The sequence below is a fragment of the Synchiropus splendidus genome, chromosome 5 (assembly GCF_027744825.2).
Source record: "Synchiropus splendidus isolate RoL2022-P1 chromosome 5, RoL_Sspl_1.0, whole genome shotgun sequence".
Lineage (NCBI taxonomy): Eukaryota > Metazoa > Chordata > Actinopteri > Syngnathiformes > Callionymidae > Synchiropus > Synchiropus splendidus.
The window spans coordinates 13,605,402-13,621,143 of record NC_071338.1 but is presented as its reverse complement, the minus strand read 5'-3'; the positions used below and the strand labels follow the sequence as shown (position 1 = coordinate 13,621,143).

Below are 15,742 nucleotides of genomic sequence, written 5' to 3'. Positions count from 1 at the left end.
TGCTGGAGCTCACGGCCTCACTGCTGCAAGTACCAATGAATTATGTCAAATTAGCTCTACAGTTTGGAGTTAAAATCCCCTCCCTGGATGGAGAAGAGACCTGTGAGCAAGGTAGTCTGGACTAACAACACCATGGGAACCACACTGAGTGTTAACCAATATATTCTGACTTTTGCAGGAGATCTCAAGCAACTCATAATGTGGTAACTATCTTTTGATATCTCACCTTACTTGCAGTTGATCAAAAGTCTCAATTCATAAACAATCTTCATGATATTTTACTCCTAATCGGTATGTCAGATGCAGTGGTAGGTTTTGAAAACAACTTTCAAAGACAAAAACAGATATGAGGAAAAAGATGATATTACATCATCTGACTCAGATACTCAGCTAAGTAACACAGGCCAAAAGAAAAGACTGAAAATATTGTACTATAAGCAGTAGCGTATTTAGTATTCAAGGGTCTTTGAGTTGTTCCACTACTGAAGGGGAGACTCGATATGATTCCACTTCATGCCTACAGATCAGTTATCAGCTGAGGTAATATCTACTTGAGTTCTATAACCTCGAGTCATTCTTTTACAAGAATGATCTGAACTGAATCTAAACAGATTCCAATATCTGTCTTCCCTTTAATTTTTGGAGGATGAACATCCACCATTCTCAGTCTTTTTGGTTTCTGGATTCATTTTCAGTATTTATGATTTAGATGGAAGCTTGAATGTGATCTTGGAGGCTCACAATGTTGGGGAGTGCTGGGAGGGATCTGGTTTTCAGTGCACTTTAAGTCAGTATGGAATTGTATTTTGAACCAACCATATGGTTTTACAACTCAGGAAAGGAAATGGTGGGTCAGATTTGGCCCCTGGTCCATGAGTTGGAGCAGATTACCAAGCATGTGTGGTCAAGAGCATTGTCTTGTTATGATGATAGATCAACTCAGTGAGACAAATAAGACAAATAAAATATAACAAGTCGTGAGCTCCTAGTAAAGATCTCACTAACATGTATATTTGCCGTCGCCATGGAGGTCATGTGAGCGTCTTTGTGGGATCTGGCTTTCAGCAAAGTCCTGAATTGATTTCTGAGAACATTTCGTTGGTGTTCCAGTTTTCTCAATAGTTAGCCAATAGTTTAAGTGCCTCTGTGAAGTGGTGGTTTTTGTCGTGCAAACAAAGACCAGCTGTCTGTTTGTTGGGGAAGGACTGAGGAAGTGTAATAACGGCAGCCACTTCTAGGTGCCATGAATTCTCACCCAATGAAAACTGCATTGCCCACAGTTCATGTCGATTTCATGACGCCTAGAATTTGCCACCAAAAAATGAAAACTGAGATCCAAAAGGCCGACTCATGATAGGCTTGAACTAGATTCTTAATTTTATTACTGGTGGTTTGGTTTGTCATTTCGATCTTCATGACTGATGAGTGACATTTCTTTCTTCAGGGGAATCAACAACAACATCAATTGGTCCTTTGGTAGATCTCTCATGGTCCTCCTGTTTGACACCGTGCTGGCTCCGGATCAGGACCTGTGCCCATATCCAGGTCCAGAGTGCCAGAATCCTCTGGGAGCGTCCACGCAGCGCAGCATGTCAGACATCAGCGACAGTGACAACCACTACGACTTGCTCCAGTGTGACCGAAAAAATCTAACTCAGTTCAACGACACGCTATGTTCTAAGGACGTGAGTGGTCCTGCGGCAGCCCCCTCCATAGTGTCCTTGTGCCGGGCCCTGGCCACACTCAACCCCTCGCAGGTGGAGAAGGTGTGGAGCAACCTGTGCCATGTCATCCAGGCTCTGGTGTCTCCACTCGTGAGCAAGTCGTCCAACTGCTCTGGAAACATTGCCTTTGTTCCGGTGGTCGGGCCCCCAGTCATGATGGCACGTTCTGCTGCGAGAAGACGAGCCAGAGAGGCCTCCAACCTCAGTCAGCTGGCCTGCAACTACAACGACTGGATGGAAAACAGCGCTGACCCGGTTCTGGTGTCATTGTGCAGCGACAACCAACGCGAGGGATTTGTGACTCAGGTGTGTCAGAACGCTGAGCTCATGAGGAAGCTACTGCTGGACCAGGCCAACAGCTGGTTGTATAGCTACTGTGGCAATTCGACTACCGACCCACAGCACCTGGTAACAGAGTTCTGTGCCTATGAGAAGTGGATGGAAAGGCCCACTGAGAAGGTGGCTTCGATCTTGTTGGACTTCTGCTTGGCCCTGGATGGCCCCCGACTTAAGGCGCTCATCTGCCAGCACACCGGGTTCTTCATGCTGGTCTTCTCCAACCAGGAGAACCTGCCGTTCATGCCAAACTGCACCACTTTGCCACCCTCGCCCACAGCGACCCTGGATCTTGAGTTGATGTCCTGCAACTACTCCGAGTGGCGAGACGGAATGAAGGTCACCACTGACATGTTGATACACTGCATCCGCTACGACTCCATCAGGTTTACAGAAGTGGTGTGCTTCAACCTCACCTTCTTGAACGTGCTGCTCCTGAACCAGGAGAACATCTGGCTCGCTGAGCATTGCAAAAGCGAGACAATCTTTCAGCCCACTGACAGTCCGCAGCCCTTCATCATAGGAGAGTGGTGCGACTACCACACCTGGGGAGGGAGGGAAGTGGATGATTCTGTGGTGGCACTGTGCTGGCAGCAGGACCAGAAGGCCTTTCAGAAGAACGTCTGCTGCCAGGCCGTCGTATATGAAAAGCTTTTACTAAACCCACTGAATAAATGGCTGGAAATGGCGTGCAAAGATGTGAAGGACATTGATGAAATACTGCAGGTGAGTGTTTTTTTGGTGGGGAGTATTTTTCTCTAGCCAACCCCCTGTGTAGTGGTGTGACTTATTTTTTTGATCAGCAGGTGTGCAGGTACTCGGAGTGGACCCACCCCATCATCGTGGACATGACGGTGCTCGCTCTCTGTGCTGAGGTGGACCCAAAAAACTTCACCATAAACGTCTGTGCCAATGATACCGTCCTCCAGAACCTGCTGGCCAACCAGGACAACACCTGGTTGATTCAGCACTGTGCCAACCACACAACCGAGGGAGTCCCCATTGAGGGAGGCGGGTCTGAAGGAGGCGGACCTTCAGTGTTCGACCCGGCCGAGCAGTGCCAGTATGCCAGCTGGAGTATCTCGCCGCCGGACGTGGTGCTGCTCACTCTCTGCTGGGAACGTGACCAGGTTCATTTCATGGCCTCGATCTGTTCAAACAAGAGGCTTCTTTCTCTGTTGGTCAGCGAGCCCTCCAGCATGTGGGTGAGCAGCATGTGTGCCAGCTACGCCAACTACACCACCACCAACAAAACCTCAGAGTCCAGTGCCTGCCCTCTGCTCGCGCTGGTGAAGCACCTGAACTTGACCTGCTCGGCTGACATGGACACCATCTGTGCACCTGGGGCGGATGAAAACCTGGCCCTTGTGAAGATCATCCGCTGCTGGGTTGATGGCCTGTGGTCCAGGGTGGGAGACCGGCTGGCGCCCGGTGTGGCTACAGTGCTGGACCAGGCGGTCAGCACCTCCGTGGTGCTCCTGTTGGCGGTCGAGAGGGTTCAGAACATCACGCTGCATATCACTGAGAGCATTCATCGGAGAGTGTTGGAGTCCGTCCACCAATACCTGGAGGGAGAGAGCCACTTTGACAGGAAGAGAGTCCTGCTGCAGTGTTTCGGGGTAAGACTTCCCACTGTTCGCGTCTAATAGATTCTCAACCACACTGAAAGAGTATAATAATCAATAACAACTACATGGGGTTACTACAGTGTGGTCTTTAATAAATAAGAGTCAAGTGTAGCGTGTCCCATGAAAGGGTTAACAGAAGATGAAAAAGTCTGCGATACTATTTTCTTTTAAGGTTGATCGCATTGTATTTGTTGCAAATACACGTCGCCATCATTTCGTTCGGCTGCAGTGAAAGTCTCATTCTGTTTTGTTTCTCTGGCAGAGAGTTCTAACCAGCTTGATAGCGGCCGCCGATGATTCCCCCATCATCAAGGTGACAATGAAAAAGACATGTTTGACATGTTTGAGACAAGCTTCATGGAGAATTCCCTCCAACAGGAGTATTTCAGGATCCCACTCAGCAGTCTCCAACAAGTCCTCAGTGACTCTCACATCAGCACCATGAGGCTGATCCTACAGTATTACAGCCGAAATAAGGACTCACTGCAGGTGAGCTGGGAGTCTCAGTGCAACACGAGCACTGTCAGTCGGCTCCACTGTGTCCCATCGCTGCGGGTTGAAACGTTCTCTCTGTTCTTCTTGTTGCTAGTTGCCCGAATCCTACCTTTCCACCATGGTGTCGGTGCTGTTCCAGACCCACGTGGTGAAGGATGGGAGTCTGTTTGCTGAGCTGACTCCTTTGCTGGAGATTGCCAGTCCTGCTGACATTAGTGCTCTGCCTTTGCTGCCCAACATTGTTGATGTGGTGTAAGTATCTTTTCAAGTGCTGCCAGTGTTGTAATGTAGATCTGTATGTGAGGAGCGAAATAGATGTGATTTGCCAGTGTCTAAAGACCAGTTTCTGTCAGTGATGTTTTCCTCTACTCTGCTTATTTCATGACTTTATAGCAAAACTTCAGTGTTTGTGTAAACCTTTCATACAGAACCAATTTTTTTTCAAGGAGGGAGACCATCAACCAGAACTTGGGACAGCTGTCTCTGGAGCAGCGCCGGGCCTTTGGCCTGTGGTACAGCAAAGTTATGCCGCTCTCTGACATCACAGAGGGTCATCAGTCACTCATCAGGGACACTGGCAACATGATCGCCTACCTGCCCTTCCACAACTTCCAGCACCTCTCACCTGCTCAGGTAACAGCTCGGAGCTCTGACACCCGGCTGTGAAACACGATCGCTCCGATGGTCGCAACACAACTCTATTGTTATCTGGCCCATGTCCAGCCAATATGCTCAGAGTGGATTAGGCGAGTGACCTGGGGGTTTGAGGATGCTTCTCTGATTTAATGACTGTCAGGGTGTCTAGCTAGTGAACACATGGGATTGTTGGCTGTGTAAGTAATCTCCTGGGTTTCCCTCAGCTCTTGGACGGGCTGGAGGTGTTGCAGCGTAACATGCTGACGGCGCTGCAGCAGGAATTCATTGCTCAAAGCATCGTCGCTGCATACAGGAACCTGACGGCTGAGGACTTCACCAGGTCAGAGACCACAGCAGTTGCCTTTCCTAAACCTGATGTGCCAACAGCCCATTGATCAGAACCGATAAGGACCATTGATCTCAGGTTTCATCCTCCCCTCACGCCTCAGATACTTGAACTCCTCCTCCAGGGGAAGGGTCTCCCCTCAATGTGGACAGGAGAGTCTCGACTTTTTCTGCTGAGCACATGATCTCAGATGTTGAGAAGCTCACTTGGCTTAGTTTCTTCCTAAGCCAAAGAATCAAAGGTCTTTACCTCACAGTAGGGATGGGCGATATGGACAAAAAAAGTTATTGCAATAAATGTAATTTCTGCAATAACAGTAATTATCATGATAAATATGTTTTCATTCTATTCCATGTGTTGGACAATTTATGTTTCAAGTCTCTGGTAGAACCCGGTCATTTATTTAGGGGTTAAATTGAGCCGTCTGTCTGCTGTATCTCATGCCTCTTAACAGATGACTTGGATGACTATGGACCAGTCTGGTCACGTTTCCTAGATGCTATTGAAGAAATTTTAGAAATCATGTGAAGAAATGATCATTTAGTCATATTCTATTCTCCAATTCTCATTATACAAAGTGTCAGTCTTCTGTGATGAAAAACGTTTTCGCAGTTCTCTCTCATAAATGGTTGTTTTTCATTGCCTCACTGAAGATTTCGCTAATACTTTGTAATAATTTGTTGATGGTCCCTAACTGATGCCGGGTCCTAGTATTAGCGCTGCCTGTGAGAGTGTGTCCCTGATCTGTGAACCCTAATCGGGGAAGCCGAAGACAACGCCGCCGCCAATATCGGAGCGGAGCTCCGTCCAACATCCAACCATTTTCACCACAGCGTTTTACCAAAGCGCCAGCGCAGTGGGAGACCTGCATGTGTTGACAATCGCATCAGAGAACCTATGAGGACCTCTCCATCTCATAAAATAAACACGAATCCAGAGACTCAGAGTCGACCTGTGTCATTATCGAAGGTTCCCTGTATTAAAAATAAGTTAAACAACGATCATGAACCAAAGTCCACCACACTCTCCACAACAGTTACATGCCGGTGTCGGCTGTCAAACGTTTATCGTATTTATCGTGAGACACAGAATTGTCATCGTAGAGATTGTGTTTGGCGGTATATCATTTAGGATAAGTTATCGCTCATCCCTACCTCACAGAGCTACCATCAGTACCCCATGCTGCTGGGCTCCGTCCTACAGAATTCACATCCATAAAATATGTCTGAACTGTAAGAGAAATGACCGGAAACCTTCAGTGGTTATCTGACCAGAACGAAAACCATGCTTGAATGTCTTGAATCTGTGGCTCAAGTATGAAAGGGATCCTCCGGATGTCTGTTGATTCGCTGCCTCATTTCAGACTTGGTGAACTCACATGTCTGGCAGACCCTCAGGACCTGGAGGCCTACCGAGGAACCGAGTCCTTCCCGGTCATCTCAGCTATTCTCATGAACTGCACACGAGACGGGAACAGTCTGCCGAGCTCTCTGGTGAGACCGCCGAAACACTGAGGTTCTTCGTTCTCTGTGATTCATGCCGTCACTGCTTTTCTTTGAACAGACTTCTAATGTATTACTGAACGACGATCAGCTGAAGGTCCCGTCCCTGCTCAGTCCTGAGCGATTGTCCGAGATCGCTCACCTTCTCCCATCACTAGGCCTTCCTGCCCTGGAAGACTTGACGGCTTCTCAGATCAACTCCGCTCTCCATGCTCTCCGTACCGTCAGCTTCAGCCCGGCGCAGGTAAAAAGAAGAGCTGAGTTGATGAAGAACACTGAGAAACCTGAAGTCGGTGCCAGTATAGTTTGGTGAAGCCAGCGAACAAGGCTCCACTTGTGGTGGTTTTGCTGGGGCGGCAGCTGTCAGGTCTGAGGAACAGCTGACAGGCAGACTTCAGAACCCTGACCTCTGAGGTGGGACACTTTAATAGAAGATCCTTGCTGCAGTCGCTGATCCGTCTACTCTTACTTTTACCTCGCAGCGCAGCTGTTGTTTCATCATGCATGTCCAAGTCCTGTTTTCCTCCTCAGTCGCAAACTCCCTTAACTTCAGACATGAAAAACTCTCTAGAAAGTATTTGACATTAAGTATAACACCTTTATTCGCCCTATAACAGAGCCGGTCCCCTGAGAATCACTGAGACAATTACATATTTTACGAAACATGAACGTTTTTAATAATGCCCTGCTAGAAATATCTCATAATACAAGTGAAATGTTTAGTTTTAAACATCTACATCTGTTTCCTTTTGCAGGCTTATGTCATCACAGAGAAGTTGTCCTCCCTCTATTCAGTGAGTAATGTCCATACAGTAGCAATTTCTTAGCTGCATTTGCATGGCAATATTTGTCTCCTGTCACCATCGTCCCTCCAGCTGAACGGAGTGGGGCGGTTGCGGGAGCTGGGCACGCTGGTGGTGGGCGTGAAGACAGAGTCGTTGCTGACTCTGACGGCAGACTGGCTGCTGTCGTCGCTGCCGGACATTGCTCAGCATGAGCTGTGCTCCTACCACCCACAAGCGAACGCTATCACGACGAAGCTATGGGTGAGAGACTGGTTCAGTGGCTTTCAACATGCCTGAGGTCGTCTCACTTGTTTCCCTTTCTCTTCTCCTCAGGGTTTTCCAGAGGTGGTCAGCTGGTTGGACGATGTTGAGCTTCTGCTCGATTGCACACCGCTGCTCAGTGTGTCTTCGAGAATTCCGCTGCTGGTCACCGACATCGCTGCCGCAAGTGCTGAACCCTGGAACACTCAGCAGGTGCCACTCAAACTACTGAGCTCCCTGAAATGTTCTGAATCATCTCCTGATGTACTGAGGACCTTTGACGTCTGCTATATGAAGATCAGAAAAATGATCATGTTTAATAAAGAGAGTTTAGATATTGTTAAAGGTAGTTGCCATATTTATATTTATTGAACTCCCCTGAAGTTTTATTTGTATCTGTCAAGAGAGCAACATGCCAAAATCATATTGTTCATCATTAAATATATTTTCTTAAATCATTTAAATCTAATGGTAGCAGAGAATGGCCATGGGTTTTTCTTATTATTTATGCGCTGTTGTGATGGCAGCTTATTATCTCAAGGGTCCAGATGTGATGGAACTGCCTGAAGCATGTCTTAGGTCAAGGCACCGTCTACTATGAGCTAATGGCAAGATTACAAAATATTAATATGATGATGTGATGGTCTATTTTGGCTCAGTTATGAACACATATTCTGTTATTTGTTGACTTTGATACCGACAACGTTGAGAACTGACATACTGAAACGGACAAGATTATAGTTTTGTACAATAATAATATTTAGGATTGATGATATTTTGAGAATTTTAAGGCTGTCACAAACTCTACCGCCACTCTATAACTACAACAGCCACGACAACCAGAAATACTACAACAAATACTCTTTCTATTTTCACTAATACCTCGACTGCTGCTACTATTACAAGTGCAATGGGATTGACCCGGGGAGGCAAGTGTAATTTCAACCAGGCATGAACTAATATTTTAAAATTCAAGCAGTCAGAAATGGTGCAGACTGATTTTATGAGCAATTCAAACGCGTGACATCAGTAATATCATCTGTCCTGCCTTCTTCTTCAGGCGAAAGCCATTTTCAAGCAGTTGGAAATGGGACAGAGTCTTTCAAGGACAGAGCCAAGCCAAAAAGTGGATATACTGTATGTGCAATTTAAGCAAATACTTTTCAGAACAGTAAATAAAAGCTGCTTGCTGACAGGTTTCTCTGTTCTATTTAGGAGTCTAGGGACATTGGGACAGGGGGTGAGCTGCAAGGTCCTGCAGGAGACACTGAGGGCCGATCCGTCACTCTCAGCCACGAGGAGAGTTTTGGCATTTCTCCGGCAGCAGCCCCGTCCTCTGCACACATCCCTGGTAAAATCCATATACCTGTTTTTCTCATTTGACATATTAGCCTTTACTGAAAGGAAACAAAGAAGTAGAATGTATTATTATTATTTAATTCTTTACATTAAAATCATATCATCTCAATTGTTTTCTGTTTCTTCAGTGTTCATTGTGTTTTACCCATGTCTTTAATGTAATATAATATAATATAATATAATATAATATAATATAATATAATATAATATAATATAATATAATATAATATAATATAATATAATATAATATAATATAATATAATATTTTAAAGATTTGCCAAAAATAAAATGTATTTAAAAAAATTAAATCACTGATCGGTCAATCATTACATTTTGTGTAAATTCTTCAAACCCCTGCACTTGTTTTTACAATAATAATAATAATAGAGTAATTTATGCAGTACACTATATTCAAAAATATTTTCCTACTTTCAGAAAAAATGCATCATTGAGGAGCTCTATCAGTTTGAGTTCTTCTCGGAGCTTCTGGAAGACCTGGGAGCAGAGATTGCGCTCTCCATGCCGTAAGTTTGTAAAAATATGAACAATCTGAAGACAGCTTGAATATTGAATGCTGAATGAGGAGTTGTTCTTGTATGTTTCGTCGCAGCGTGAGCACCATCAAAAAGTTCACTCATGAGATGATGGACACATTTCGAAGGATGATTCTGGAGTTTCCACTTCAGTTTATGATCCAGTCCAAAACCAAAAAGGAGCTCTTGGTGGACAAGATGGTCCAGAGGATGGTCAGTACAGTCTCCACGGTCGAGAAGGAAACACCAGACAGACGTTACAGTTCCTCTTTGGCGCAGGGCATGTACACTGGAGTGTTCACCAAGGAGGAGTTCCTGTCTCTGGGGATCATGGCCACGTTTGTGGTGGACGAGGTCTTCATCCATTTGGACCGGGAATTCTTCATCAACAATCTGGACTCACTGCAGCAGCTGTGCTACACCACCAACAAGATGGACATAATCGCTCGGATCCTGCAGGAGGGTTCAACCTTTGGGTGAAGCAGTTTACCTACCATTCTCTCAATATTCACCCAACATTCTCAACTATAGTGTGTGTGAAAGTTCCCCACTCTCTGTTGTTTCTCCACTCAAATGGATGCTATATTGAAAAAAAAAACGTAATATCGTCTGTTATCTTCTCTTAGATTAGTCCAGAAGTGGAACTCCACCACACTGACTCAGGTGGGCAGGTTCCTCTTCTTCCTGCCAGAGGACAGGCTGCAGGAGATTTCGTCGGTGAGTAACTTCAGAGCATTATCCACTCACACCAGTGGAACTGAGCCATCACTGGAGTCAGTCATTCCACTGAAGAAATGTCTTGTCTTAACTTAACTTAACTTACAACCTGGTCTTGAGGACTTCCTTTGGCCACCATGTTTGGTTTTTGATCTTGTCATGGTGAATAACTCGAGTTGACACATCAAATATTATTTTTTGTTTTTACATTTAAAAAGTGCAACTGAATCCAACTGTTAAATCCAATTCATTTTTATTTTTTTAGGAGTAATTTACTACTTATATAGTTTTCTATAATCATAATTAGCATTCAATATTTTTTCTTATTTCATATATATATATATATATATATATATATATATATATATATATATATAAACTTATATAAAACTTCCTAAGTACATAGCACAAAAAAATATGTAAAATATATAAAAGGTATATAAAAGAATCATTGCGTTTTTTTGGCTGACATTTACAACCAATTGTATTAAGCCTCTTTTTTCATAATTACTAATAGACAAGACATGTTGGGTTCCATGCATGAAGTTGTATTTTCACTTCCTAAAAAGTTCACAGACTGAATCATGAATTTCACATTTGCTGAAGTAGCTGCTTCTGGCTTCATTGTTTCAAGTGTTTAAAAGGAGCATTATCCAAATTACAGCTCTCCAAAAGCACCATCTGAACTGTCCCAGGTGTCACTTGTTCTTGTACCGACCCAAACATGGCTACAGGAGCTCTTCCGTCATCTCCGTACAGAAACACACAGTGAGGGGTTCAGATTGTTACGTGAGCTTGCTCCAGGTTTTGTTCACTGGGGCTGTAAATAAATCCCGCAGGTGTCAGTTCACCTGAAGGTGTCAGGATCAGGTGCCACGGTTCCTGTTAAGTTCAAACGCTGGCGTGTTGACGCGTGTGTCGTCTCACAGGATCTGATGACCGTGGCCCGTGTGGAGAGGCTGTTCATGAGCCAGCGTCAGTGGGAGCGTGGAGATGTTGGCAGACACTGTTTAGACGACAACGACAGAAGGCGCTTCGCTGAGAAGCAGCACTACGTGCTCCAGTATTTCCTGGGCTTCCTCAGAATTAATCCGTTTTTACGTGAGTCAAAAGTGACACCGACTAGTAAGAAAGCATGAGGATAATACAGTGGATCATGGCCTGCGTCCAGCTCCTCCGATGGTTCCGACCAGTCAGATCCTTCGCACCACCGCTCCGTCCGCTTGGCCGTCTGGCAGTTTGATCAGCATGTCCCCGTCGGACTTCTACACCTCTCTGGAGCTGATGGGTCAGGACCCGTTTCTTGCATCGTATCAACGCAGCCAGATTTTCAGTAAAGTCAAAGAAGTAAGATGACTCATCTTTCTGGTGGGGAAATGCTCTAGAATTCAGACTGTGAGTGTTTTTTTGTGCCAGTTAATGTGACTCACAAATAATGGTTCTGTATGGTAATGCGATGATGGAGACGTCTGGTTCCTGAAAAGTGCTATAAATGGTAGCCATCATTTATTGAATGTAAAAAAATATATAATTATTATTATAATTGTTGTTGTTGTTGTTATGATTATTATTATTATTATTATTATTATAACTACTACTATCACTAATAATAATAAGAATAATGACCCAGAAAAATAAACACAAAAGAGACAATATTTTTGAGACAAGAGAAAAATATTTTCCCATAAATTTTCATTGTAGATTTAAGGGTATCAGAAAACTATGTATATGAAGTTTTCAATACATAAAGACAAAGCGAGTCTAATTTAAATAAGTATCAGCAAAAGTCACTACTTTTGGTTGTTAAAAAAATATAAAAAACAAACTGTATCCCACCACAAAATTGGCACTGTAGTTTTTGAAGATGATTCTCAAACATAGTCATTTTGTCCCTAATAACTTTAGGTTCAACTAAAATTCGAATTTGTCAGAATCTTCTCCATTATTTGTCTGTTGCCTGAATATGTTTGTTTGTTCCATTCTGTTGGGTCGGTAGCTCTTCGGCCCTGTTTCCTCCTTCTCCCAGTCCCTGATCTCTCAGCTGGGCGGATTGGCAGTGGAAATGTCCGCCGAGGAAATGAGGAGTCTGAAACTGACGGAGCGCAGGAGCATCGCCTCTTTGGGCGCCATCAGCTCCCTCGACAAGAGACAGGTGTTTAGTTGCCTCACACTACGCTCGCATATTTATTTGTCCTCATCTAAGACTCAATATTAGTGACACTGTTTTTTTCCAAGAAGAACAGTTAGAAGTGTCAGAGTTGAAGATGCTCAGGATTTATTTGGGAATGACTGGGAAAGATGAGAAGAAAAATGACTAAAGCTCATGTGGTTTGGAGACAGTTAGGGAGGCTAAGATTGTTTGGACTCATGGCGAGGAGAGACAGAGGACGTGTCAGGAAAAAGAAGAGGCAGGTTCATGTATGCTGTAATGATGGGCGTGATCAGTCAATCGGTATGAGCAAGGTCATGTGACTTCAACTTTAGAAAATAATCTCTCACGTTTCTTTTGAATTGTCAAGAGATTTCATAACAATGTGCTTCCTCATATTTCCTATCAAATCCAGCTCTCTTCGCTCTTCACGATCATTTCAAACTCCTTGGACCAGAGCCCGACCCAGTTTGACTCCAGCTTGCTGGTTGCCATGGGATACATCGTGTGCGGCGCGGAGACGGCCGAGCTGATCTCCTTCAACGCGGTGGAATTCAGGTGAGCCGCTCACTGACACGTTGGCGTGCGCTGATGACGCTGACCATCTGTGGCGCCTCCTCGTGGTTGTAGTAAGGCGGTGCAGTGGCTGGGTCAGCTGAGGCTGGCCTGCTCCGAGGAGCAGCTGGAAGCGCTTGTTGGCCTGCTGACCCACAGCCTGGCTTTTGGGCCAGTCAGTTCCTGGGGCTCTGATGTCTTCATCGAGATAGGAGTGCTGGCAGGTAGGCTTCTGATTCCAGTTGAAAGTATTACTGTAAGTTTCCCCATGGCACACATCCACACACACCTTTTGTTTCTCCACCTCAATGTCAGAGCAATAAGATTTCTCCCACTGACACTAGTGACGCAGTCTAAGTAGAGAAGCCCAGACATCCCTCTCCCCTGAAACCTCCTCTAGCTCAACTGGGCCAGCATTTTCAAGGACATCTGGGCCTGGGCCTCCTCTAAGCCAGAACATTCCCATGAAGCCGCACTTTGCTCCTGCCCTCTGATAAAGAACCACACACGGCACGCAGCTCATTCTTATTCCTGAGGACACCATCCACATTTGTGTGGGCTTTTTGGGATGGACATTTCAGAATGTCGGGGTGGTCCTACAACAACAAGCCTGACCTCGGTTTTCTATCCCATGCGGCAGCCGGACTCCCAGATATGTCCATGTCCGCCTTGGTGCGGGACCAAATTGAAGGACTGACACCACTGGCTATCTCCATGATACCCCCGGAGAAGTTTGCCGTAAGTAGAGGAACACATGGTCAAAATTAGATTCAGAGATGGAATTAAGACTCTCTCCTGACTCCTCCTCTGATGTGAAGGTGGTGTTTGACCAGACGCAGATCAGCATGTTCTCCTACGAGCAGGCGGCAGTGGTCACAGACAACCAGTTCGCCGCCCTGTCAGAGGTGCAGAAGACAGCTCTTGCCATGGTGCTGACACCCTGGGAGGACCGGCATGTAGACTTGAGAGGTCGTCTGTTTGTGTTTTAATTTCTGTACCTAAAACAGTGTTTGTTTTTAATGTACGTCTTTTGATATCCTCTAACGTCGATGACAATGACAAGAATTATATACTTATTTTCATCCAAAAATTAGATTTTCCCCCAAACAACTAACAAAAAAGGTCTCCATAACTTGGATCGATAACCAACAAAGTTGAACTGTTAAAAGGCTGTATGGGTTTTAGAGTTCAGTTTCACACTGAGACAAACACTGCGATAGTTATTGATAATGAGAATCTTTGTTTTGCTCAACTGTGTCTTGAATGCTTCTGTCTCTTTCAGGGAGGTCTCTTGGTGTGGCGTTGAGCCCCAGCCTGCTGTGTGTGATTCTGTGCTTGCTGACTCTGCTGATGGTGAAGCCCTATAATAGTCCGGCACACCCGGGATTGTGACCTCACCGGATTAGAACTCCGCTCTCCTCCGACCAGTCGCTTTCACGCGTGCAATACTGTGACTGTAAATGAAGCACTTCTAACAGCGATGACCATGCTTTATTGATCTGATGTGTAATTTAAGTTGTTGTTATTTATTTTATTCAGCACTGAGCAAAACCAAAGATTTTTTTTTCCTTGTTGTGTGTGATATATAGTACTTGACTTTTCTGCTTGTTACAAATCCAGAAACACAATGAAAGTTTATTGTGAGTTGAGAGAATATGTGAGATTTTTCAAGTTATCTATATTAGATAACATCATGTGTTAAACGTCATTTGATCTCATGTTGTGCATACAGCAGAGTGTGATTCCATTTCAATGTGTTACACATTCATTTCAGTTGATGAATTGCCTTGGAGTTCTGTAATAGAGAATACCCTGTTCTTTGAAACATAAATTCCCCTTTTCAGTCATGAGAAATCAGTTTGTATTCCTTTTCTCCCATCACTTGACCCGACTCCTGACTTGCCCCCAAGCTGGAGTGGCATCATCAGAGCACCGTCCAGTGTCTTTGCCATTTCCATCCAAGTCCCTCCCACTTGTAAACCAGCCTCATGCCCCCACATCTCTTCCTTCTATAGGTGTCTGTCTGCTGAATGAAAGAGACACTTTGATTTTATTCGGTAACTGTCCTGATCTCCACAATGTTTTGACATGAAACAGAACAGTAGGACTAAAGCTCTGAGCTATACAGATATTTTGGAGATTTGAGAAAGTAGCTGCTCATCTATGTACTTTTCTACTTCAAACAGGCAACTGGTTCTTTCCAGAAGAGAGAGGTCTACTTACTTCTTTTCTCTGAGAGAGTAGTCTAGCACATTTGTGTATAGCATGTTCATAGATGAGCAAGTGCAAACATTCTTCACTGCTGTGTCTGTAAAGCAATTTGTGAACTGCGTGAAAAAGTGTTACATAATAAAGAATTATATTATTATTGTTATTATTATTTGGAGGTAAAATTGAGAATAAGCTGGAAAGTAAATGCAAACCAAACCCCCCATGGTCGCAAAGAATATATTATTATTATTGTTTGGAGGTAAAATTGAGAATAAGCTGGAAAGTAAATGCAAACCAAACCCCCATGGTCGTGAATAATAACGTATAAATAGTCTTCATGAACAAGGCAGATGCTCAAATGTCTGTTCTGACTTCCACTGAAGGTTAAGCACTAGAATAACGCAAACCACGCTGAGTAATAGCACCAAAATAACCCGTGAGAATAAATCCGGACGCTGCTTCGGATGAACCTAGAAAGCAGCATGAGGTGATGTGTACTTGCGGG

At 44.5% G+C, this 15,742-nt stretch overlaps 1 protein-coding gene across 1 annotated transcript; it reads left to right on the top strand.

The window, feature by feature from the left end:
• Positions 1-6,481: 6,481 nt before the first annotated feature.
• Positions 6,482-14,418, top strand: strc1 (stereocilin 1). Its single transcript, XM_053866199.1, has 19 exons — positions 6,482-6,658; positions 6,729-6,911; positions 7,423-7,461; positions 7,543-7,713; positions 7,786-7,926; positions 8,774-8,850; positions 8,929-9,064; positions 9,508-9,596; positions 9,683-9,818; positions 9,885-10,081; positions 10,232-10,322; positions 11,252-11,423; positions 11,494-11,669; positions 12,319-12,474; positions 12,887-13,029; positions 13,102-13,250; positions 13,667-13,764; positions 13,845-13,998; positions 14,309-14,418. Exons 1-19 carry the CDS (start codon positions 6,482-6,484, stop codon positions 14,416-14,418), a joined length of 2,595 nt encoding a protein of 864 aa, XP_053722174.1.
• The last annotated feature ends 1,324 nt before the right edge of the window (positions 14,419-15,742 follow it).

Excerpts from the sequence above, each read along its gene's own strand:
- strc1 (XM_053866199.1), top strand. The coding sequence starts at position 6,482 with ATGAAAGGGATCCTCCGGATGTCTGTTGATTCGCTGCCTCATTTCAGA. Across the intron at positions 6,912-7,422 it reads TCAGCTTCAGCCCGGCGCAG|GCTTATGTCATCACAGAGAA; the intron begins GTAAAAAGAAGA and ends TTCCTTTTGCAG. Across the intron at positions 13,999-14,308 it reads GCATGTAGACTTGAGAGGTC|GGAGGTCTCTTGGTGTGGCG; the intron begins GTCTGTTTGTGT and ends TGTCTCTTTCAG.